Here is a 25,809-nt window from a genome sequence, read left to right as displayed (position 1 = left end):
ATCTAGGTAGGATGAAGTCTGTACAAGGGCACATACTGATTTGAAAGAAAAAAGGGGGGGGGGGGGGGTTTAGAAAACGCAAGAAGTAAAGATGCCTGTTGTTACTATGTGAAACAATCCTCAAATACTGCTATGTCTTCAAGCAGTAGTATATGTGGGACAAAAAAGGACCATTTGAAAAACTCTCTGAAGATGAGATACAAATAATGATCCTCTCCAGCAACCTTCCTTTTATTAAACATAGCTATATTCATTTTAAAGTTGATAGCACCTCCACACATCCTGTGTTATCATATTTCTCCAAGAAACTTATGGTTTAGGTTCACATAAAGGAAGAGGTGTTTTTTTTTTTTTTTTTTTTGAGGTGGGGCCGTGGGGGTGGTGTGGGGGGGAGTAAATACTGAACAAAGTATAACCAAAACAAATTTGAATGAGATACCCACAGCTGTTTAGGAAAGGCTTTCTAAACAGAGACATTAGTTGAATCTCAAAACTTGTAGCCATATTGTCACGTCACATTTGACTCACAAAATTGACTTATAAATGACCCAATGAGTGCTTAATATAGCCAATTGTTTGTGACATCAAGATCAGCAATCATTGTGGCTGAAAAAATGGTGGACAGCATAGGGAAGCCTTCCCAAATGGGGCCATATAAAAGAGGTTTTCTCAATGAGATTTTGAGCAAAACAATTATGGTGTTACCTGGCTGCAAGCTCTTTATCATATTTTGCCAAAGCATCCTGAAGTTCTTGGAGTGCTCCATCCCTTTCTGCAGCTGCCAATGCTACTTCCTTTTCGGCTTTCTAAAGAAAAAAACAGAGAAGCAGCAAATTTCTTCAGAATCATTTCAAAGTTCCCCATCAGATAACCATATAGAAGAAATTAAATGCATGTACTTTTAATGCTTCCTCTTGAGATTTTTGTAGTTCGGAGTCCTTTGCTGCAGCTAGGTCTGCATCCTTTTTCTGCAGAAGGGAATGAGCCCGGACTTTGTAAGAAGAAAATTCACTTGCTAGGCGGCAGATCTGCAAAATATTAGTAACAGATTCTCGATATCAGTGTTGTCCAGACATCATAGGTGTGACTCGTAACAGAGCTCTCAAGTTTTGGAAAAAATAGTGTTTGGTGAATCACATAATGAGGTGTGCTTTTGTGGTCGTGATTGAAAACCAAAAGAACTTTCTCCTGATCTTTTTTTTTCTTTTAGATTTTTTTTTTCATTACCAAGGAGAAGAATATACAAGGGGGGAAAGAGGGGGGGCCAAAAAGGAGCAAAATCCTCGGGGAGGGGGGGCCGGCGACTAAGGCCCTAAAAAGCTAACTACGGGAGACAACAATGGGGAAGGGGGGGAGATGGTAGAGGTAGGGAGGCCCCAGGAGATAACAATGAGCCTGTTCCGGCGGAGAGATCTAAGCTTGGTAACTTTCTCCTGATCTTACTTACACTGAACAGTCATCGGATGATTCTAGATCAGCGCAAGTGGTCAAGAATGAGAATATATTATCTGTATGAGGATCATGCAGTTACCGATGTACAGGCAACAGAATGCATCTCGGGAGCATTTTCATAAATACACTACAAAAATTCCATTTTGATAAATAACCAGTGTACTGACAGAAGAGACATCAATATACTTTTCCCACTATAGATTTTGTTAGTAAAACGATGATTCCCGCCCCTCCCATCACATAACATCACACCCCCTGCCACACACACACACATGAGGTGGGAACCGATCCCTGGTTTCTGATATCAACAGCTGGAGACCTAACCAACAAGCCAGGGGTGGAACCTCTTCCCCACCTTAATTTTGCTCATTCTATTATCTTGTTGCAGGGACATGATCTCCATTCCAGAAAATGTGCTCTCCATTATAGGGCAATGAAATCAGATATTTCCCAGCATACGAGCACACATTCGTGGAACTATCTCTTATTGACAGTTGGAGTCAATAAGGCTGCTTGGTTGGTAGATTATTTGTCACTGATTTTTGGCTAAATAAATAACTTTGAACCCCCAATCCCCTACAACTTTTAAGTCAAATGATCCTTCCATTAAGAGCTTTCGAAAAGCCTGACAGTATGAGTAGCTTTCCTTTATTACTGCCTAATATATATATATATATATATATTGCTTGTGTAGGATTTACCTGTTTATCACCTAGTTAACAATTAACTCACCTTATGAAGCTACAAAACTTAGGTACTGATTAGAGCACAAAACCAAGGAACTGACTAGACCTTACTAAATAATGGGATATGCTTGTTAGTGGGGAGTTTTCTTTGGGGAGGGGGGAGGGGGGAGGGGAGAGGGGAGAGGGGAGAGGGGATCCTTGAAAAATGAAGAATGATTTCTTACCTCCTCTTTCGCAGCTGCAAGGTCAGCATCTTTTGAATTTAGGATCTGGTTCTGCACAGACAACTCTAATTCCAGTTGACCTGTCCATTTAGAATGGGAAAGTTCAGTACCTCTTGCAGATTTAAATAGTCTAAAAAGGAATGTGACTGATTTCAACAATACTTCTCATTTTGGCAGCTTCAATTTCAGAACGTATACAGGTACTTTCAGCCATCTCCAGCTTCGTTTTGAGTGCCTTGTTTGCAGCTTCCCAGCTTTCTTTTTCTTTCTCCTGAAGGAAATAGACATATTAAAGGAGAAAAAATTCATATAGAGCTCATGGAAAAATTATATCCCTACTGTCAGCTAACCAAAGCTTCCGTCAAAATTAGCCAGAATCCACAACAAATCGAAATGTGCTAATTATGGTAAGCTATTGAATGAAAATGAAAAGACAAAATCCGTGAACATGAAAAAAAAAAGTCAGGTTTAATATAAAGAAAGGAGAAGATGCAAAGGAGATCCACAAACAAAGAGGTTCTACTCGTACATGCTCAAGTTTCAGCTGACCAAGCTCTCCTTTCACAGTCTCCAAAGCAGCTCTAAGTCGCACTGCCTCACCAGTTGAAGCAGCTTCCACCTCTGCAATCTTGGACTCCTTCTCAGCAACTAGCACCTGAAAAAAAAAAAAGTAAATATATATATATATATATATATCCACCAGGGACTGGAGATCTCCTAGAGGCTGAAGCATCTGGCACTTGGCAATACAGCTAAAAGATGGAATAAAACATGCCAAAAGAAATTTGATAGAAATCTGTCAAAATTGGAGAAATATTTCTGTTTCCTCAGGCTCGAAATATGACACAATATCAAACTAGGACTGGTGGGATTTGAAGTGGACTTTGTTAAAGTTCTAACGGTACGGTAGTTTTGGTACTAATCTTTATGTAGTGGGGTTATATGAGTACTTACTCATATATACTGGGGCTATTTTGTAATTTTAATTCATTAAGTAATAAATAAATTGCTGCTGTTCAATCATCCCTCTTCTCTATATAGAGGGGCTATTACGGCATCAGGCAAGGATGCCCCCTCTGGCCCTCTCCCAGTTCCTCTTCTCTCTTGCCCTTGAGGAACTTTCCCGCTCAATTCAATCCTCCACTGATCTTCACCTCATCTCCCCCATCCCCAAGTGCAGAGCTCTCATGCTCACTCCCCTTGCTTTCGTTGATGACCTCATGATCTTCTCCAAAGTTGGCCCTCGTTCCATTTCTTCCATTATGTCCTCCCTCCGCCTCTTTGAATCCCTTTCAGGTATCTGCATCAACCTTCTCAAATCCAACATCTTTCTCTCTGGTGTCTTTGATGCCCATCGGTCCCAGCTCCTTGCCATTTTTGGTTTCTCCTTGGGCTCCCTCCTGGTGAAATACCTTGGCCTTCCTCTTATCCTCCAGGCTCTCTACTCATCATTGCTCTCTCATCCTGGACTCGATCAAGAAAAAGCTCCAGCTCTGGAAAGGTAAGCTCTTTTCTTACGCTGGTTGTCTTATCCTCATCAAATCGGTCCTCTACTCCCTATAACTCTACTGGTCTGGAATCTTCTCCCTTCCCACTGCCACATCCAAAGCCATCAACTCTCTTCTTTGCTCCTTCCACTGGAAAGTTGCTGAATCCTCCAAATTCCTACACCCCATCAGCTGGTCTAAAGTCTGCCCCCTAAGGCTGAAGGTGGCCTTGGATTGAGATCTATCCAATTTTGTTGGCATCCTAAAGCTCATCTAGAAATTTCCTCCAACCACCACAACATCTGGGTCTCATGGATTTAGTCTTCCCCCCTAAAAAATGACTCCCTTTGGTTTGTCACCCCCTCTTTGGATGTCTCCTAGATCTGGCGCACAATTCTCAGCTCCAGGCGTTCAGCTCTTCATGGTCTCTCTGATGCCATTGGCAACAGCTCCTCCACCTCCCTTTGGTTAGACCTCTGGCCCCCCTCTGATATTCTTCTCAACTTGGTCTCCCTTAGCGTCATCTATTCCTTTGGGTTGTCTAAATTTGCTCCGATCTCCTCCATCCTCTCCCCTAATGGTTGATTCCATAGTTGTCACGGTGCCAAGGTGAACCAAGGCGGTGGAGGGTTGTTGAAGCGCTTAGGTGAGAAGGAGCCTGCCTTAAGGCGTACAAGGTGACCAAGTGTTATTTTTTATTTTTCCTATTTTTTAACATTATTTAGTAAGCTATATATACCTTGTATCATAAAAAATAAAGATTAAACAACATCAAGTCATTAAAAATCAACATTTAGCCCTATTAAATCATAAAAAATTAACATTAAGTTATAAAAAATCAAAATTTAGAGAATGCTCTTGTTCTATAATAAGTTTGACTGATCAAATGATATTATTTTTACATGAGACTTTTCGTATTAGTTAGAATATAAAACCAACTTTCCAACAAGTCTAAGATTACTTAAATCTGAGTTGTAATGACAAAGTTATGCTCCGGTCAAACTTATTATTAAGTGCGTGAATGCTGTTAAAATCACCTGAATGAAAATAATTTTATGGATATCAAAACAAAAAAATATTTTAATGAACTTTTGGTTTTTAGCAATATTTTAACATGATAGAATTCATAAAATTTTCATAATTAAGAAAAACTTCAGCATTTAAAAGTTGAAAATTGCCCCTATAACCAAAATCCAGTTTTTGTTATCGGATTAGGGGGTTGACTTTTTATTCTTTTGGAATTTGATTTTTAAACTATTTTTATTGGATTCAAATAGAGGGTATTTGCTTATTTATGAATAAAAAATATTTACTTAAATGATATTTGGCATAAATAAGTATCAAAACACAAGACGGCATGCAGTGCAACAAGGCAACTGTCGCCTAGGCCCCAGGCAAACTGCTTGGACGCCTAGTCGTCGCTTGGGCGACGCCTTGACAACTATAGTTGGTTCCCCTTCCTCTCCGCCCTGCCTCTGGCCTCTGGTCTCTGGTCCTCCCTTCCGCCCCACCCTCCTGCCCATCGTGGAAGGGAAGATAAGGTCCTTTGGATGCCCTAACCTTCAGGCTCTTTTTCTTCTACCTTTGCTTAGGAATCCATTCATATCAAGAACCCCCTCGCTCCTTGGCATAACACCGTCTGGTTCAAAGGCCATATCCCTCGCTATAGTTTCAGAATTTGGCGTGCTCTCTCAACTGCCTTCTTACTCAATCTTTCTTTACCCACCGACACATCCAGGTTTCTCTCTCATGCTGCCTGTGCTGGAATGGCACCGGAGATGCCGATCATCTTTTTTTTCTTTTGCCCCTTCTCATCTTCAGTTTGGAAGAAGGTTCTCATCTCTGTTTGACCATCCCACAGGACCATCCTCCCTTTATCTAGAGAATGGATTTGGATTGACAAGACTTTTTGTGGTTCTACCATATGTGACACAGTAGGAAAGCTTCCCTTCGCTGCCACCATAAACTATATTTGGATGGAAAGCAATCTTCGTAGATGGACTTCTAACTCTCGATCTTTTGAAAAGATTTGGAATGCCATCTTTTTAAATTTAGCTCCAAACTTGGCTGTCTCCATCACCGATCGGTTAGCAATACCCCAAGGAACATGCTCATTGTTGTCTCTTGGGGTCTCTCTCCCTCCATCATTTCTCCCCCCACTTGATGTATCCCCTTCTTTGGTTGGGCCCCCCCGGCCTTTGATGGTTCCCCTTGGGCTCGTTGTTCTTTTGGCTCCCTCTCACCACCCCCCCTGGTCTTCTCCTTTGTATATTCTTCCACTTGGTAATGAATTATTTATTCATCCAAGAAAAAAAAAATCTTCCGTTGATTAGGGAGATATCTATTCTAATTGACCAGTTTTTGGTTTTATCTATATGGTCTCCTCTTCTCATCTTCTTTCTTCTTTCTCTACCATTGTTCTGTGCAGGTGTTGACTGCTGCTGCTTTGATTCTGCTACATGAAATCAGGAAATATTAATCAGTGCTTGCAAGATTTTTTTTTTTTCATTTCTGAGAGTTTCTCCCTAGGATTCTTCACTGTACTGTGCAGCCACTATTTTTGCTCCTCTTATGATGCAGAATCCTTGTTGATTCAATATGGAAGCAAGGATTTGATGTGATGGTGGTGTCTTCTTCCTGCAAAAAAATTACTGCTGATCTGTTGCTGACGGCTGATTGGTATGGTTTTCTGCTGTGCTGCCTTGTGATCTGTATCTTGATAACAGTGGTTTGTCTTCTACAGCAGCATCTGCTGCTTCTAGTGGTGCTCTTTGTGTTGGCATTATCAGTCAGGACAATCGCCACTCTCCAAGCTTCAACAGATGGTCCCTTGTTGCAAATCTGTCTCCCATGTTGAGTGTGAAGCTTGGCAAACACCATAGTTCCTTGTCTCATTCTGATGTTTAGGGTCCGTGTTGAGTCAAAAGTCGGTTAGGTTTTTCATATTTTGTTACATTTATGAATGACCATTCCTGGTTGATTTGGCTGTATTTGTTGAAAGGTCATTCTGATTTTTCCATCTGTGATAAAAACTCAATTTGTTTTTCTCTTCAAATCTTCTTGTTGATTTGGGGAATTGAGCTTGTGTCAATTAGACACCAGCCCCTTTTTATTTATAGTGGAGGAAAGAATGTTTTAGAATATTAAAAGGACCAAAATACCCTAAAAAGACTAAAACACCCTCAAAACCTTTTGATTTATGCTCATGAATATATTCGACGACAAATTTCCTCCTGTTCTCACCATGATATTATTCACCAAACTAGTTGCTCCAATACCCCACAGCAGAATGGTGTGGTTAAAAGGAAAAACTGTCATTTTTCAGATATTGCTCATTCTTTGTTAATTCCTATGAATGCTCCTAAAAAATTTTAGGGGTATGTAGTTTGTACAATGGAGGTCAAGAAGAAAAAAGAGAAAGAAGGAAGAAGAGAAGGAAGAGGAAGACGAAGAGTTTTTGGAGCATTTGAATATTAAGTATCCGTGATCCAAAAGGTAGATATCCAAATATCCTTGAACTCTCCATTGTTTAGTAAGAGAAAGTTTAACAATGTTGAAAGAAGGGGGGGGGGGTGAACCCACGAAGTGGTCAACAAAGCAATTGGATCAAAGGCTAAGTTCAGCATCAAGCGCAGCTGGAGAGAATAGAGCAACTTTGACGTTACCAGCAGGGGAGCAGGGGACAAAGTGGGAAGGGAGACCCTCAGAAGAGGGAGAAGGAGCATTGCTGAACAGGGAATTTTACTGCTGGGGGGAGGAGGAGAGTAGGGTGGGAGCTGAGAAGGAGAGAGGGGTGGAGGGGGGGGGGGAAGCAGATGACCATGGCAGCGACGACGCCACCTCAGTGAGGCCTACCATGGTGGCCGGCACTCAAGGGGGGATGGAGGAGGGTTCTTGGCCAGAGAACTTTGAAGAGGGGTTTTTGACATGTTCAAGGAGAATGTTACTTACTAAAGGCCTGCCTAAACAATCGCCAATTGCACTAACAAGTAGTTCATTAGAAGATTTATTAATTCAATCATGAATTTTTACTCTGCACACTAAAGAGAATTTTTTGCTGAAGGCCTGCCTAATCAATCAGTGATTGTGGTGATTTATTTGTTTCTTTGCTGCTGGTTATTCTTTTATATACTCGATGGGCTATTCAAAACCTCCGGTGGACTCTCTCCATATCCAAATTACATCTATCAACCTTAGTGTTGCATACATTATTTTTTTTTAGGAAAAAGCAGTGAAAGTTTATATCAATGTCAAGCGTAAGATGGATTCTTTTACTCAAATCCTCTCCAAACCATAGTTGTCATGGCGTCATGGTGACACAAGGCGGTGGAGGGGTGGCTAATTGATTTGGTGGTGAATCACCCTGCTATGGCATTGCCATGGCGATCAAATCGCCCATGTGTTATTTTTTATTTCCCCTATTTTCTAGCGTTATTTTGTATGTTATAATATATACCTTATGACATAAAAAACCAATCAACATTAAGCAACATCAAGTCATAAAAATCAACATAGTCACACTCACATCAAGTCATAAAAAATCAACATGACTTATTGACATTTAGAGAAATGCTCTTCTTCTATAATAAGTTTTATTAGCCAAATGATTTTATTTTTAGATGAGACTTTTTGTATGAGGTAAAACACAAAACTAGCTTTCCAACAAGTCTAATATTACTTAAATTTGAGTTGTTATGACAAAGTTATGTCCCGGTCAAACTTATTTTAAAGTTTGTGAATGCTGTTAAATCGCTTGAATGGAAATAATTTTATCGGCATCAAAACAAAAGATTATTTTACAAAATTTTGGTTTTTAGCAATGTTCTACTATGATAAGATTTATAAAATTTTCAGAATTGAGAAAAACCGTAACATTCAAAAGTTGAAAATCGCCCTACAACTAAAAATCCAGTTTTTGTTCTTGGACCGGGGTGTTGACTTTTTATCCTTTGGGAATTTGATTTTTAAACTATTTTTATTGGATTCAAATAGGGGGTATTTGCTTATTTATGAATAGTATCTTAAGTAAAATATAAAAACATTTACTTAAATGGTATTTGGCATTAAGGGCAAAAAGTATAAGGCAGCATACAGTGTAACAAGGCGACAGTCGCCTAGGCTCCAGGCAAACCGCCTGGACACCAAGGCGGCGTGCAATGCCTTGACAACTATGCTCCAAACATATTTCAAGTGTACAATCTCCATGAAATTTTTTTCTCCTTCAAATAGAAAGGTAAATCAGTGGGTAATTACAATAGTGCACTTAAGGGTATGTGGGAGGAGCATAATGTCTATCAGCCTTTGTCTACTGACCTTGTAGTCTTAAAATCTGAGTGTGCAGAGTTTATTGTTGCTATAGTTTTTTTCTGGGTCAGATACCGATGCAGCTAGTCAAAGGCCAAATTCTTGCAGACAAGAAGATAACTCTATGAGTGAAGCGTTTCGTCGGATTCAATGTATTGTGTCTGCCTCCCTCATAAATCGAAACCTTATTGCTTTAAGGACAATTCATCCTTTATTTCAAATAGTGGTAGTTGTGGCCATGGTGTTGGTTTTCCTGACAGAGGTCGACATTCGCGGGGCAGGGGGGCAAGGTTAAGGCAGTGGTAGAGGCAGAGGACAAGAACTAGATCAAGGCATGCGTCAGTGTACTTACCGTGGAAAGATGAATCATAATGTTGAAACATATTGGGCAAAGCATGGTAAACCAAGTGGGCATAGCAGCTGTCTACTAGCACTATTATTTTTTTGTCAGAGTTCTACAACGGTGTCATTTTCGAATACCAATCTTACTTTACATCCGAAGGTACTTAGCTTGTCTCTCTATTACGAAATGAACTAAATCAATTGCTTAAGCGCATTCAGCAAACTAAGACTTCTAAATCTACACCCATTGCTATAATTTCTCAATCAGGTATTAGCACATTTCTTGCCTCCACTTCTTCTACACCATGGGTCATCGACTCTAGTGCCACTTACCTGACTGGTAAGTTAGGTAAGTCCCATGTATTTTTCCTCTTTTTGTCATCCCTCTAGAGGCATACTTGTTGATGGCACCTCCATTGAGTGTCTAAATCTGGTTGTGTTTCCTTACCTTCTCTTGCTATGTTAGATTATGATCTTACCTTTGTTAGTCAACTACGTTCTTAAATTTTTCAATTATCTTTTATCCTACCTGTTGTGGTTTTTAGGATCAAGACAAGGAAGACAATTGGTGGAGGGTGTGAGATGGATGGTTTATATTTTACTTTGACAAACTAGATCCTACTTGAACCGGCGAGGGTTCAGGCGAAGCTTCTTCTTTCAAATCTGCTGTCTTTTAGATTAGGTCAAAGGAGGTTCAAAGGAGGAAGCAGGCGAAGGGTGTAGGCAGCGGCGAAGGTAGAAGCAGGTCCTGATGTAGATAAGTCACTTAATGGGCTTATTTTATTGCAAATAAGTATTAGGTTGGGTTATGTATGTATTGGGCCTTTGATTTCATGAGTTTTCTTTGTAATAGCCACTTTATTGGGCCTAAAATATGGGTAGAAAGTAGGAAAACGGGATTTAACTCATTAATTTAGTTAGAGTCCTGTTTTGAGTCTATTTCCTTTGTTATATTAGTTTTAGTCGATGCAGGTTTTCCTATTAGTGAATGACTAGTTAGTTACCTACCCCAATTGAGGTTCTAGTCTAGTCCTATTTGGAGTCCAACTCCTATTATATAATGTCTAGTCCTACTTGGAGTCTAACTCCTAGTTAGGTTATGACTGCTAGTCTGGCCTCATTATATAAAGGAACTTATGTACTCTCAATTCTCAGATTTTAATAATGAATAATTGCAGCCAATTGCGTAAACAGCCGGGATAGCTGTGGGTGAGATACCCAGACCGAGATAGCCAATCCCACCCACACTTGTTTGTTTCTTTTCGTTCTTAATCTTTGTTTCACTGCTGCCATTACTTCTTGTTACTGTTTATCATTATTAAGAGATTCAGACCTGTTCAGCCCTTCCAAGACAGAATCGACTAGCATTCCTAGAGGAACTAGGAGAGAGATTGATCTCCTCTTCCTTCCCCAATTGGCCTCAAATCTGTATGCCATTTTCAGAGGATGTTCACAGCCTTACAAGGATCGCCCGATCCTCTCCTCATTGCTGCCAAGCAGCCCCATCAAAGTTCTTGCAGATTTCTCTCAGTTTTTTTCACCTAGGTCTGAAAATCAAGAAAGTACATAACTCCATTACCAACCGTCGGAAGACTATCAACTTTGGGGGTTTTTATCCCCTCCCTAGGCCCTACAATCAACCAAGTTTGTAGCTCAATTGGAGCCCCACAGCCCCAGCCGCACCTCTCTCTCTCTCTCTCTCTCTCTCCAGCCCTATCCCAAGTCCTTCTCTCTCCTATTGGGTTGGGTTTTGGGCTGGTTTTGCTGTTGCAAGGCTATTGTGTCCTTGGGGGCTTATTTGTTGGTCTTATTCCCTTGTTCTCCTGGGTTTACTTCTGATTACTGTCAAGCTAGGTTAAGTGAGTCTTATTTGTCTTGATTGGACTTGTAATACACTACTGGGGTAGTTTACTTGCAACCTACTTCTGCATTAAGTGGTATCAGAACTATAGCAGAAAGAGCAAACAAATTTCATTGGAGGATGTGTGTAAATCCCTCCAAACCTTGACTGCAAGGATAGATGTCATTGACCAACAAATTGTAGAATTGAACGAGACTACTGCTGCCCAATCTAATGCTCAGCCACGTTATTTTCTGTAGAAACGCAACCCTAAAACTATGCAAAATATAATGGAAAAACAAGAACAACCAATGCACACAGGTTTACAAGGTTCGGCAAGATTGCCTACGTCCTCGGTGAGATGAGATCCTGCTTCAATATCAATGGAGAATAGAGTTACAGCGCTCGTCCTCACACCTCTCAGTATTGCTTGCATTACAGAGAAAGAAACCCTCGCTACAAATATATAGCGAAAACCCTAATCCGGAAAGTACAAAACTGCCCTCAAATAAAAAATTTGAGCGCGGTGCTGCCCCCCCTACACCCCAGATATGCAGGGTGCCTCCTGTCCCCTTGCAACCCCCACGGCCCGCTAACCGGCTAACGGGACCGCCGTCCTGCCTATCGAGGCGCCTGCACTAGTACTCCCTGGATTAAATTGTGACGGAATACAATCATCGTACACCAACAATCTCCACATTGGTTTGAATTCTGTCGAGCCTCCTTTAAAGATAACCTGTAGACAGCTTCATCCCCGTAACTCATCAAAGGTATAAACCCGCACCTATTTGGTGCATCCCTCATCTTTAACAATGAGTAATATTAATCAAGTCCATACAGGACTCAAACTTCTCTGTAGTAACTGGCTTGGTAAGCATATTTGCAGGATTGAGATCTGTATGAATTTTTCTCAAGTGAATACTGCCTTCTGACACGAGCTCCCTGATCTTGTGAAATCTTATATCAATATGTTTTATCATTGCATGAAACACCTGATTCTTTGCAAGATGTATGGCACTCTGACTGTCACAATGTAACACTGTACCTCCTTGCTCCAACCCCAACTCATGAACTAATCCAACCAACTAGACTCCTTCCTTAGCAACCTCAACTGCCGCCATGTACTCTGCCTTTGTAGTGGACAATGCAACTGTAGACTGAAGCATCGCCCTCCATGATATAGGTCCACCAGCCAATATAAATACATACCCTGTAGAAGACCTCTTTCAATCTAAATCACCAGCATAATCAGAATCAACATAACCCGCTAACTCTGTGGAACTTCCCTTACCACTGAACATAACACCTATATCTTTAGTCTTGCTCAAATATCTGAAGATCCACTTAATTGCATTCCAATGCTTCTTCCCTGGATTACTCATGTATCTGCTAACAACATTGACTGCATGAGACAAATCCGGCTTGCTAAAAACCATAGCATACATGAGACTCCCAACTGCGCTAGCATAGGGGACCTGAGACATCTGCTCCACCCCTCATGTGTTGTAGGGCATTCCCTTTCAAATAACTTGAAGTGGCTAGCTAACAGAGTGCTAACCAGCTTAGCCTTTTCCATATTGAAATGCTCTAGCACCTTTTCAATATACCTCTTCTGAGTTACCCAAAGTTTACCTGCATTTCTCTCTCTAAGGATTTCCATACCAAGGATCTTCTTAGCAGCACCAAGATCCTTCATCTCAAATTCAGCACTCAACAAAGACTTCAAAGAGACTATCATGTTTATTCTTTGTAGCAATAAGCATGTCATCAACATAAAGCATCAACAAATAATAGAATTATCACTTGACACTTTGTAACAAACACGATCTTCCTTTCCCTGCACCTTGAAACCTTCAGGCTACTCCATGTAAATATGTTCCTCTAAGTCACCGTGAAGAAATTCAGTCTTCACATCAAGTTGTTCAAGCTCCAAATCATACATGGCCACCAAAGCAAGTATTACCCGGATTGAAGTGTGCTTCACCACTGGAGAGAATATTTCATTGTAGTCTATCCCCTCTTGTGCATAGCCCTTGGCTACAAGCCTGGCCTTATACCTTTCATGCTCCTTCTCAGATGCTGCCTCTTTCTTACGACATTTACACCTAATGATTTTTCTTCCTGTGGGTTTTTCCACAATCTCCCAAGTCTTGTTCTTCTGCAGAGACTCAATTTCCTTCATTATAGCTGCCATCCATTTATCATGTTGTGCATCACTTAAAGCATCATGGTAGGAAGATGGATCACCTGTACCTACAGTGAGGGCATAGCAACCATGTCCTCAAACCCGTATCTCACAGGTGCTTTGTGAGTACGTTTCCCTTTATCCTTTGCCACAGTATAAGGAACTTCTATTATTTCCTGTTGTCCTGGTAAGTCTCTGGATGACTCAATCTCTCTTGTTTCTGACTCACCTAACTCCACCTGCACAGTAGAACCTTCTTTATTTTTATCAATAACTTGTGAACCGTAAATTAACTTCACCATATGGGACTCATCAAACACGTCCCTGCTAACCACAACCTTCTGTGAACTTAGATCCCACAACTTGAATCCCTTTACGCCTTTCTCAAAACCAAGAAAGATACATTGCTTAGACTTTGAGTCTAACTTGGAAAGCTGCTGACTCTCCACATGAGCATAGGACGGACAACCAAATATTTTTAGAATAGAATAATCTACATGTTTTTCTATCCATACCTCTTTGGAAATTTTACAATCAATCGCCTTTGATGGAGACTTGTTGATGAGGAAACATGTCATATTCACTGCTTCTGCCCAAAAACTCTTGCTCAACCCTGCATTTAGCCTGATACTCCGAGCTCCTTCTAGAAGTGTCCTATTCATCCTTTCAGCTACACCATTTTATTGTGGTGTCTTTGGAATCGTGAAGTAACGTGTAATCCTTTTAACTCTACACAATTCTAGAAATGGTTTGTACGTGTACTCCCCTCCATTATCTGTCAAGTACTTAATTTTCTTTTCTATCTTCCTCTCTACCTTAGCCTTCCATACCTTAAATTTAGTGAACACCTCACTTTTATGCTTCATGAAGTAGATCCAGAATTTCCTCTAGTAATCATCAACAAAGGTCACGAAGTATTCTGCCCCACCTTTAGATTTAGTTGTTGAAGGACCCCATACATCGCTGTGTATATAATCAAGCACCCCCTTACTCTTATGTTTTGTAGTTTTGAAACTAACCTTGCACTGTTTCCTGAACACACAATACTCACAGAAGTTCAGTTTACAAGTCTTCACTCCCTTCAATTGTTTCCTTTTATGAAGCTCCATTAATCCTTTTCTCCCACATGCCTCAGCCGCATATGCCATAGATAAGTATCATCTGTATCAGATCCTGCATCTTTAGTCACAGATGCTTCACCTGTAACTGTGCTCCCTATGAGTTTGTATAGGTTTCCTGTTAGCTATCTCTTCATAACAGTCATAAAACCCTTAATAACTTTGAGAACTCCACCTTCTGCTATGTACTTGCAGCCATTTAAGTCAAGTGCCCCCCAAAGATACTAAGTTTTTCCTTAATTCTGGTACATGTCTCACATTTGCTAAAGTTCTTACTATCCCATCAAACATCTTGATTTTGATAGTGCCTATCCCAATGGTCATGCACACAGCATCATTCCCCATTAGGACAGACCCACCATTATATGGTTGATATGTATCAAACCAATCCTTATGTAGACACATTTGATATGAACATCCATAATCTAAAATCCAAGAATCGGAAGGTTGATTCTTACCTGATGATATAGATAGTACATCTCTATCATCTCCATCTGAACTATCAACCACGCTAGCTTCCTTAGATGCCTTATCTACCCTTTTCTTCTTCAAGTACGCCTTCCTCTTCAAGCACTCTCTCTTCAGATGACCTTCCTTCTTGCAATAGTAATAAGTGACCTTTGTCTTTGCTCCTTTTGATTTCGATCGACTCTTCTTAAATCCCTTCTGATTTGATCTCCCTCTTTTCTGCTCTTTGTCACCTCCGAAAAAACCTTCTCCTTGAGATTTCGTACTGCTAGTCTTCTTCCTTATATCATTGGACATGAGGGTAGCCACGACTTCATCCATCTCAAGGGTCTCCTTCCCGTATAAGGGAGTCATTACCAGGTGATCATACGATTCTGAGAGCGACAATAGCAACAGAAATGCTTTGTCTTCATACTCGATCTTAACCTTCGAGTTTGCAAGTTTACTTATGATCTGATTGAACATGTTAAGATGCTCTAATAGATCTGTACCTTCCTCCATCTGTAGAGAATACAATTGCTTTTTCACGAACAACTTGTTCGTTAAGGACTTTGTCATGTAGATGCTTTCAAGTTTTGCCCATAATTGCGGAGCAGATTCGATACCCACAACATATTGTAGGGCATCATCAAAAAAATTCAATTGAATAGCACTTACCGCCTTTTCCTCCATCTCTTCCCAATCTTCATCAGTAATTTTTACAAGTTTCTTCGACTTCCCCAACAACGATTTAGCCAAACCCTGTTGTATCAAAAGATCGTTCATCCTTTGACGCCAGAAGGTAAAATTATTCTTCCCATTGCACCGCTCGATATCATACTTGACGTTCAATCCCTTCCCTGCCATCATGATAGTAAACCCTAGAAAACGGTAACCTAGAGCTCTAATACCAATTTAAAGAAACGTAACCCTAAAATGATACTGAAGATAATGGAAAAACAAGAACCAACGCACACAGGTTTATGAGGTTCGGCAAGATTGCCTACGTCCTCGGTGAAATGAGATCTTACTTCACTATCAATGGATAATAGGGTTACATTACTCGTCCTCACACCTCTCAGTATTACTTATATTACAGAGAAAGAAACCCTCGCTACAAATATATAATAAAAAACCCTAATCCAAAAAGTACAAAACTGCCCTCAAATAAAAAATTTGAGCTTGGGGTTGTGCCCCCTACACCCTAGCTATGCAAGGGGCCTCCTGTCCCCTTGCAACCCCCATGACCCGCCAACTAGCTAGCAGGACCACTGTCCTGCCTATCGAGGCACCTGCATCAGTACTCCCTAGATTAAACTGTGACGGAATACAAGACATCATACACCAACAATTTTCGTGGGGAATTCCTTTAATGGATGCATGAATTGGATGTGTACTTTGACAACTACAACTTGACAAAGACACAAAGACTCCAATTTGCATGTTCCTAGAAGAGTGATTGTGTTCGAATACAATGGGGAGTCCGTAAAGGGCAACTTCAAGCTCAAGGACGTAAGCTTAGAATGTTGGAAGAGATGCAGTATGAGTTGGCAGGCATGTACCTATCTAAGCATGAACAAAGCATGTACTTCCACCAGATTTCCAAAAGCCACCCACATGTCACAAGATTGCTATTGTCGAGAAAGAGTTGGCCATTGATGTTCCTATCAGTGGTATTTATGAGAATGAAATTGAAAGTGACATGGTAACAATGGTGGACAAAGAGATCGAACCCAAGGATATTAGTGCTACAACAACTATGGTGATTATGGACAGCCAAACGGAAGATTCGAAAGGGTTCAAGATTAAAGTAATGGTTGATGAAACCATTAAGGAGACTGTGAACGATAAGGACAAAGGATTTGAAGAGCCTATGATCGAAGAACAACAAGTAGAGTACGTGCTAGAAGACGACCTCATGGATACATCTGAAGACCTTAAGGTTGAGCATGTGGAGTTCGTCATCCCATTAAAGTATCTTGAAGATTGAACTCCTAACATTCTAGACTACATCCTTATTATCAAAGAGCTACCTGAATTTTTCTATGGCTTGAATAGGGAAGTGCACCCATAGTTATTAAGGCGGTGAGGCAACCGAGGAGTTTAAGGGTCTTTTGGACCGCCTTAGCGATAAGGCGGGCATAAGGCGTCGCCTTATTGACTAAAGCGTTCCTGTGTAATTTTGTTATAAAACCATTCTATTTGACTCAAATTCTAGTTGAATCCTACTACTTATATGCTAAATAAATATTAAAGGTTTATACTTCATACCAATACAAGATATTCATTTTCATCAATCATCAATCATCATCATGATGATCATAACATATTAACATATAATATAAATACATAATTATGAAACAAAATTATAAATATAAAGAAAAGAAGACTTTAAATATACAAGTATTCACTACTAATATGTAAGGGCTCTACTTTGATCAATCCCAATAATGTTCAACTGCTAGGTATGACAAACACACAGTTGACGCAAGAGGAAAGAGAAACACACAACGTCACTATCACGATAAGTCAAAAGAGAAGAAACTATCTGCAGAATAAATTTCTGGAAAGCAGACCTAGTGGAAGAACAAGAATCAGTTGTGTTTGAAGAAACTGGTTTTTCTCACAGTAATGCGTTTTGGCCCCAAACTACACTACCAGAATTGCCCCTTTGTTTGAACAAACCACCCACTTTTAGGACCAAAGGTTCAGGAATGAGGAAGATTAAACTCCTCTCCCTTTGTCCAGTGTACCACTCAAAACAGAGTATAACCAGTAAATTCAAAAAATTTCAAACGATTGAGGAAGTATAGGAAGGAGAAATCGAATAAACAGAAGAAAAGAATTATTGGACAAGACGAAAGAAGGGGAATAAAGGTAAGGGTGTGGAATCATTGTACTGCGTCAGCAAGAGTCTTACGACTCTCACGGTCTCACCGTAGGTTAAAAAAATATATATATATATATATATTAAGACTTGAGAGTCGTAAGACTATAATGAACAAATGAAGATGAAATAAGAAGAAATAAGGAAGAAGAAGGGAGAGAAAGAAGAAAAGAGAAAAATTCTCACAAAGAAGATGAGAAAAATAAAAAAAATAAAAAAATAAACAACATTCCTAGAGAGAGGGGAAGGAACCTTCGCCAGAGGCCACCGGAGAAGAATTGAAGGAGGAGGGACCACTGGAGTGCTTCACCGTCAGCTGTGGAGCAATTTGGGGTTTTGAGAGAATATCATGTTTTTTTAGTAGAGTTTTAAGTCATTAGCTTTTGATCCAGTGCATCTCATGTGCATCAAAATTTATGCACTAGCTAATCATGAAGTCTACTTTGGAATATTCATAAATCAGCTGTAAAAACAAATCCTTTTTTAAAAAGCTCATAAGGAGGCACCTTATAGCGCCTTACAGCATAAGGCGATCGCCTTTCATACCCAACGTAAAGCGGCTTACTGCCTTACCCTCTCTCAAGCTCATTAGTGCCTTACCAACGCCTTACCAACGCCTTAATAACTATGAGTGCACCATGCTATAATCACCCTCACACTCTACAAAATTCAAGGACGAATATTTTCTAAGAGAGAGTGAGTTGATGTAGATAAGTCACTTAATGGGCTTATTTTATTGCAAATAAGCCTTGGTTTGGGTTATGTATATGTTAAGCCTTTGATCCCATGGTTTTCTTTGTAACGGGCCACTTTAATGGGCCTAAAATATGGGTAGAAAGTAGGAAAATGAGATTTAATTCATTAGTTTAGTTAGAGTCCTATTTTGAGTCTATTTCCTTTGTTATTTCAGTTTTAGTCAGTTTATGTTTCCCTATTAGTAAATGACTAGTTAGTTACCTACCTACCTCAATTGGGGTTCTAATCTAGTCCTATTTGGAGTCCAACTCCTATTACGTAATGTCTAGTTCTACTTGGAGTCTAACTCCTAGTTAGGTTATGACTGTTAGTCTGCCCTCTTTATATAGAGGAGCTTATGTACTCTCAATTCTCAGATTTGAATAATGAATAATTGCAGTTAATTGCGTAAATAGTCAGAATAGCTGTGGATGAGATGCCCGGGCCGAGAGCCAATCCCACCCACACTTGTTTGTTTATTTTCGTTCTTATTCTTTGTTTTACTGTTGCAGCCATTACTTGGTGTTATTGTTTATCATTATTAAGAGATTCAGACCTGTTCAGCCCTTCCAAGACAGAATCGACTAGCATTCCTAGAGGAACTACGAGAGAGATCGATCTCCTCTTCCTTCCCCAATTGGCCTCGGATCTGCATGCCCTTTTCAGAGCGTGTTCACAGCCTTACAAAGATCACTCGATCCTCTCCTCATTGCTGCCCATGCAGCCCTATCAAAGTTCTTGAAGTTTTCTCTCAGTTTCTCTCACCTAGGTCTGAAAATCAATAAAGTACAAAACTCCACAACCAGCCGTCGGAAGACTATCAACTTTGGGGGTTTTTGTACCCTCCCTAGGCCCTACAATCAACCGAGTTTGAAACTCAATTGGAGCCCCACAGCCCTAGACACACCTCTCTCTCTCCAGCCCTATCGCAGGTCCTCTCTCCTATTGGGTTGGGTTTTAGGCTGGTTTTGCTGTTGCATGGCTATTGTATCCTTGGGGGCTTATTTGTTGGTCTTATTCCCTTGTTCTCCTGGGTTTATTTTTTATTACTGTCAAGCTAGTTAAGTGAGTCTTATTTATCTTGTTTGGAGTTGTAATACACTGCTGGGGTAGTTTACTTATAATCTACTTCTGCATTAGGTTCGGGAGACTTCGTCGGTCTAGGCAGCAGTAGCGTTGGTTCAGGCTGAGCAGGGATGAAGCAACCATATCTACTCGACGGCGGTGAGAGAGATGGGAGAAGGCTGTGGTTCCCATGGTGCAACGGCATGAGTTCAGGGGAAGTGATGCTCGCAGGTGAAGGTTGTGGCTTCCGACAGCGATGAAGGTTTGGCGGTGGGGCTTGGCAGCGACGTGAGTAGAAGAATGTATGATAAGGGATTTTGGGGGTTGGGGTTTTGGTGATCAGACCTGCTCTGATACCATGAAGAATTGGGGAAATTCTAACTAGTGCCTTAATGGGCACAGTCCTTTATTTATAATAAAAACAGTAGTCCTAATCCTTTCATGAATCTGAGTGGTCCTAGAGTAGTACCAATTAAATTATTCAACACCAACTTTAGGAGAATTCTGAATGATATGGAGGTTAGTAGGTTGTAAAATAAATGGGGATTCTAGAATCCACAAAAAAAAAATTGAGGAACTGAGGCGAGATATTAAAAAATGAGTGTAAGAAGTGGAAGGTTTTCTTTGAAGCCATTCTTTGATATGCTTCACAGTGGTGGAAGTGCCTTTCCCTATAAGATAATTTAGAATCACAGTATTCCTCCGACGGTTTGTTTTCTTAATGTGGACCCTACGAAATTGAGAAAATTTTAACAATGGACAACCTAATGAGAAGGGGCTGGAGAATAATAAATGGTTGAGTAACTTGTAAAAAGGTGGAAGATGTGAACCATCAATCCTTGAAGTGTGGCTATGCCTCAAGATATGGGGTGAGTTTATGTCATCATCTGGGGTTGCTAGGAGTTTCTCAGATTCTTTGTTGCCTGTGATGAAGGAACAAGTAGGAGGTCCTTGGGATGGTAGGGTTGCAACTATCTGGAAGGCCATCCCTTTGGCTGTGTGTTAGTTCCAGTATTTTCAAGGAGGATCAATCTGCACCCAGGGTTGCAAGGAAGGCCTAGAAGTAAATTTTGAGCGGACTTCCTGTACTTACAAATTTTTGGGGGTGTTAATAGCTTAGGGATTTGGGATAACTGGACTGAGTTTGTAACTGGGGTTAGAATCTGTTGAGTATACATACTCGTAAAGATGGATTCTTTGAAAAAGGTCCATCATGTGGACTGGTGTCACAACTGTATAGCGCCATCGGTATGTAGGCTTCTTTTTCTATATATGAATCAATACAATTTCTTAACATTCTTCAAAAAAATATTCAAAGGTGTCCATTTAAAGTGGCTCAGTATTCTTGGTGGCCTTCAGTCAAAATTCAATATTGTTCCTTGTATACTTACATGCCATATATTTTGCATAGCCTGCCTAGCTTTGTAGTTTTTGTATTTTCTGTATACGTTTTTACTTTACCAATAAAATATGTTTCTAATTATATTTAACATAAAATTGACATAATTGTATTTTTTGGCAAATTATTAAGAGAAAAAATTAACCACTACTACCACAGTCCTATGTTTCTATATACTGCTTACTATTATTATGTTTAGCTGACCAATTATATTTTAGTAGCAGAATGCTTATTTTCAAACCTGGACTACAATACATCAAACTAGTCTGCAAAATCATATATATCATTTTGGATGATTTACTTGAATATTTAACCAGTCCTAGATGTTATTTATGCATAGAATAATAATCATCTTTCAATCATATTCAAACAAAAAAAAATAATTGCGCCTTAATAATATGATTTGGTTAAATTTCATTCTTGACCTAGTCCAAAATTAAAACTAGACACTGAAACTGAATCACTTGGATTACAAAGCAGGTTAATTGTAAGTTGTTAAAAGTGAAAAATATATTTGAATAGAAGGCTGAGGGGCAAAAACTCCCAAAGACTAACAACTTCAACGTCGTTGTTTCATAATTAATTAATTTGTCATTTTGAATACATGAAATGATATATCTGCTTTTGAATAACAATAATGCCAAAAACATGTATGTTAAGCAAGATGAGCACGATAGCCATAATATAGGAGAAATTTTAAGGCACTATTCATCAATAACATCCAACTTCATCCATTCAATAACAGGACTCATGTAGCCAACCCCATGTACATGTTGAGATAAGTATAACAGTTAGCAAGTGACAGTTAATTCCACTGCAACCAGAGTAAGACACCAATTAGCCATCAAAGAGTCAGATGAAGCAATCTAATAAGAGTTTGAAAGAAATTTATTATTTTTATTCTTCTACTGCAGCAACAAGAAGCAAAACAAGATATGGGACATGTATCAGCAACCCTTACATGCAGAGAAGAAACTGTTTCATCTGCCTTGCTTCGATCAGCTAATGCATCAGCAAGCTGGGCCTCCAAGCTTTCTAAATGCTGGAAAGAAATTAAGATAGGATCAAATCAGTCGTCAAATGCAACAAGTGTGGGGATAAGGGCACAAAAATGCACCCCCCCCCCCCCCACCCCCTTCTCTTTTCCCCTTTTCAAGGTGAATCTTAAGGAATTTTGATTTTTACCTTTTGGTGTTTCACAGAGAGCTCAGAAATTGAAGCTTGCCTTTTCTCCTCAGCAGCTTGGAGCAATCCATGTAAATCTTCTAACATCTGTTAGAAAGGTAAATTAATATATAAACAAGGTCTAATAATCCACATGCTATGTGGATTTTCCATGACATATCTTACACATTAATTCCAAAATGAAATATTGATACAACACAGAGCTTACACATTACCAGTAAATATTTCCATTTGTTGACCACAAGTCTCAACATATTCTAGAACTATCAACCAAAAATGTCACATTATCTTAAGAGAAAAACAGGGACTTCATAAAAATTAGTTAGCCAACCCTTATTGTTCTACCATTCAAAATCAATTCTTTCTCCTACTTTTTCTCCCAGGACATGCTTTATTTATGAAGAAAGGAAAAATGTAATATATAAACAAGGTCTAATAATCCACATGCTATGTGATTTTCCACGACATATCTTACACATTAATTCCAAAATGAAATATTGATACGACACAGAGCTTAAAGATTACCAGTAAATATTTCCATTTGTTGACCTCAAGTCTCAACATACTCTAGAACTATCAACCAAACATTTCAAATTATCTTAAGAGAAACACAGGGACTTCATAAAAATCAGTTAGCATACCCTTATTGTTCTACCATTCAATATCAATTCTTTCTCCTGCTTTTTCTCCCAGAACATGCTTTATTTATGAAGAAAGGAAAAATGCAGTAGTAAGACCCTCCAATTAGAAAATAAATTAAAAATCCATCCTTAACAGGGGAATAAATTAAGACAAAAATATCTGCTTAGAAAACAAAGAACTTAACTCACAAGGGAATTTCAATACCAAAACACATCATAGGGCAGATAATCCCCTAATAATGAGCCGCCTCTTTTTTTTTCGTTTTTGGATAAATAGAATTTTATTCATGAAAAGAGAATAGTCTTACAATGGCGTACATAGTGCCAACCAAAGTTGTCAAGGCATCACTTAGGCACCACCTAGGTGTCCAGGCTCCTTCTTGGGTCCATGGCGACAGCATGCCTTGTTGACACTTACGTTGATTTGTGTTTATTGTTTAGTTATTTTATGATACACTTTGTTTATTATATGCTGGTTTTCTCATATTAGGTCCTTAATAGCATAATTATATCATATTGCATTGATATGGCTTCTATGTTGCATTAGAAGCATAATAATATAAAACAATCATTGCCATATTACATATTCATATACCACAAGTCTAGGGTGCCCCTCCAACACCTTGAATCGCCTAGTCGTCATGACAACTATGGTGCCAAACTGCCAACTCATAACAATACAATAGCATCCACAACAGATGCCACTCACCCCAAGGGAGTAGCTCAGTTGGCAAGGACCAACACCTCACAATTGAGAGGTCATTAGTTCAACTCTCCAAGGGCCTACCGAAGGGTGTTAATCTATTCAATTTCAATTCTGTTCAAGGTATGAAAGAAACCAGAACTGAACCATTTATTAAATGGTTCCAATATCCTAGTCGAAAACAAATTAATAAATGGTTTCGGTTAAATGGTTTTTATCGGTTTTGTTGTCAATTCAAGTTCCAAATTTGGGCCCAATTGGGAATGAACCCTTTTTTTTTTGAATTGGAATGAACCTACTTTTGTTGGGCCTGAACCACGGTATTTAGGTTCAAATTGTGACTTGAGAAATTAAAATAGATTAAACTAATTTACATGGTGTAAATCCACTAAAACCATACCAATTAGTAAGCAGTTTATCGGTTCAAGATTAAATATTTCAATTCGATTTTGGTAAACGGCTTCGGTTGGCAATTGACACCCATAAGCCTACCTAAAAAAAGAAAGCATGCCACTAAAAGGAATATCTTCCCCGAAGCGAAGTCTTGGTCGCATAACCCATTTCTGGAAATTTTCATTGGGATTCTGGGCGTCAGCTGGAGCCTAGAATAGACAATATCCAATAGAGTAGCATAATCACAAATTGGCCTTATAAACCGAACATGGCACCAGGTCTCCTCCCAAGTATTCTTTATCCACTGGATTACATTTTCTAAATTGCCTTCGTCCACTTCTTGAGTTCAACCATGGTTCTTAGTTAGACAGAGACGTCTCAGTTTCAACAGGATCCGAGACAAAACCTAGGGTCAAAACTAAGGCCAAAACCTAGTGCATGTTAATCCTCATGGAGTACAACAAGAGGATTAAACAGCCATTGTGTTGAATACTTGTATCCCTAACTTAATGTATGTTTTAATTGTCTTAATTCCACATTTGCATTTCCAGTAATTAAATTATATATAGTCAGTATTTACAATAAGGCTAGTGTACAACAGGCAGTAGCATTCAGAGTACACTAGAAAACTTGGTTCCAAACCACAAGTACCATTTGGTTGGTTTTTTTTAAGCTAATTAATGAATAGGTGTAAAATGGCAAAAATAGGCAGAACAAGAAATGGTCAGAAAACCATTTTCTAGGCCTTGAAACCTAGGTTACGATTGGCCCATAAAAATCCCATGTTTCGACCACGTTTCGGTTTCGGTTGGAACCCAAGATGTCCCGGTTTCAGCCAGGATCAAAACCGGCCTCAAAACCGAAACCTCAATCCTTGAGTTCAACCATTCTCAATATGGCCTTCAATTCAGCTCTGTAGAATCCCTTTCACCAATTGAACCAGAAAAAGGCCGTACAACACTTCCACCGCAGTCTAATAAAACTGCAACCAAATGGACCAGGTTTTTCTCAATACAGTTTCTAAATGTTGGGCAAATAGCCACACTACTAAGATGGTTTTGATGATAACAAACATATGAAGTTAACCTATCATCCCCCACTCTAGGTTATCCAACACTAGATTCCATTCCAACAAGCAGTTCATCTGGAAGAAGAGATGGCAGATCGGCCTGACATAATTAACATAATGCCATAGGTCATATGCTGGGTTTATAATCCATCTGATAACATTACCTGAATCACGCACTATTATAGCATAAGCATTTCCCTCAGAAATCAGTCCTTGTCAAATTTTTTTGGAGATGGGAAATAAATTTACCTTTTCTAAAAATAAAAAAATATATATATTAGATGTATAGATACCATGAGCATTTCCCGCAGAAATCAGTCCTTGTCAAATTTTTTTGGAGATGGGAAATAAATTTACCTTTTCTTAAAAAGAAAATATATATATATATATATATATTAGATGTATAGATAGAGCATGAGCATTTCCCTCAGAAATCAGTCCTCGTCAAATTTTTTTTTTGGGAAATAAATTTACCTTTTCTTAAAAATAAAAAAATATATTAGATGTATAGATAGAGGCAGTCTGAGAAGAAAAACAAGAAAGAAGTGGGGAGACAACAAAACTGCCCCCCCCCCCCAACCCCCCAAAAAAACCCCCTATAAAACCCCAAGGCTCTTCATATTCTATCAATCCTTTCAGTCAATTCA

At 39.3% G+C, this 25,809-nt stretch overlaps 1 protein-coding gene across 1 annotated transcript in view; it reads right to left on the bottom strand.

Annotated features, from left to right (window-relative positions):
- The window catches only part of LOC122089085 (protein GRIP), a 54,555-nt gene that overhangs the window by 13,448 nt on the left and 15,298 nt on the right, over window positions 1–25,809 (bottom strand). The window contains exons 3-9 of the mRNA XM_042658539.1: window positions 22,357–22,448; window positions 22,133–22,213; window positions 2,892–3,017; window positions 2,525–2,633; window positions 2,363–2,442; window positions 900–1,028; window positions 706–806 (exon numbers count right to left, since the gene is read on the bottom strand). Coding sequence (XP_042514473.1) covers window positions 706–806; window positions 900–1,028; window positions 2,363–2,442; window positions 2,525–2,633; window positions 2,892–3,017; window positions 22,133–22,213; window positions 22,357–22,443 — 713 coding nt within the window. The 5' untranslated portion in view covers window positions 22,444–22,448. The remainder of the gene's footprint in view (window positions 1–705; window positions 807–899; window positions 1,029–2,362; window positions 2,443–2,524; window positions 2,634–2,891; window positions 3,018–22,132; window positions 22,214–22,356; window positions 22,449–25,809) is intronic.

Source organism: Macadamia integrifolia, chromosome 9, assembly GCF_013358625.1.
Source record: "Macadamia integrifolia cultivar HAES 741 chromosome 9, SCU_Mint_v3, whole genome shotgun sequence".
NCBI lineage: Eukaryota > Viridiplantae > Streptophyta > Magnoliopsida > Proteales > Proteaceae > Macadamia > Macadamia integrifolia.
The sequence above is the reverse complement of the archived record's forward strand: the minus strand, read 5'-3'. Positions and strand labels throughout refer to the sequence as shown.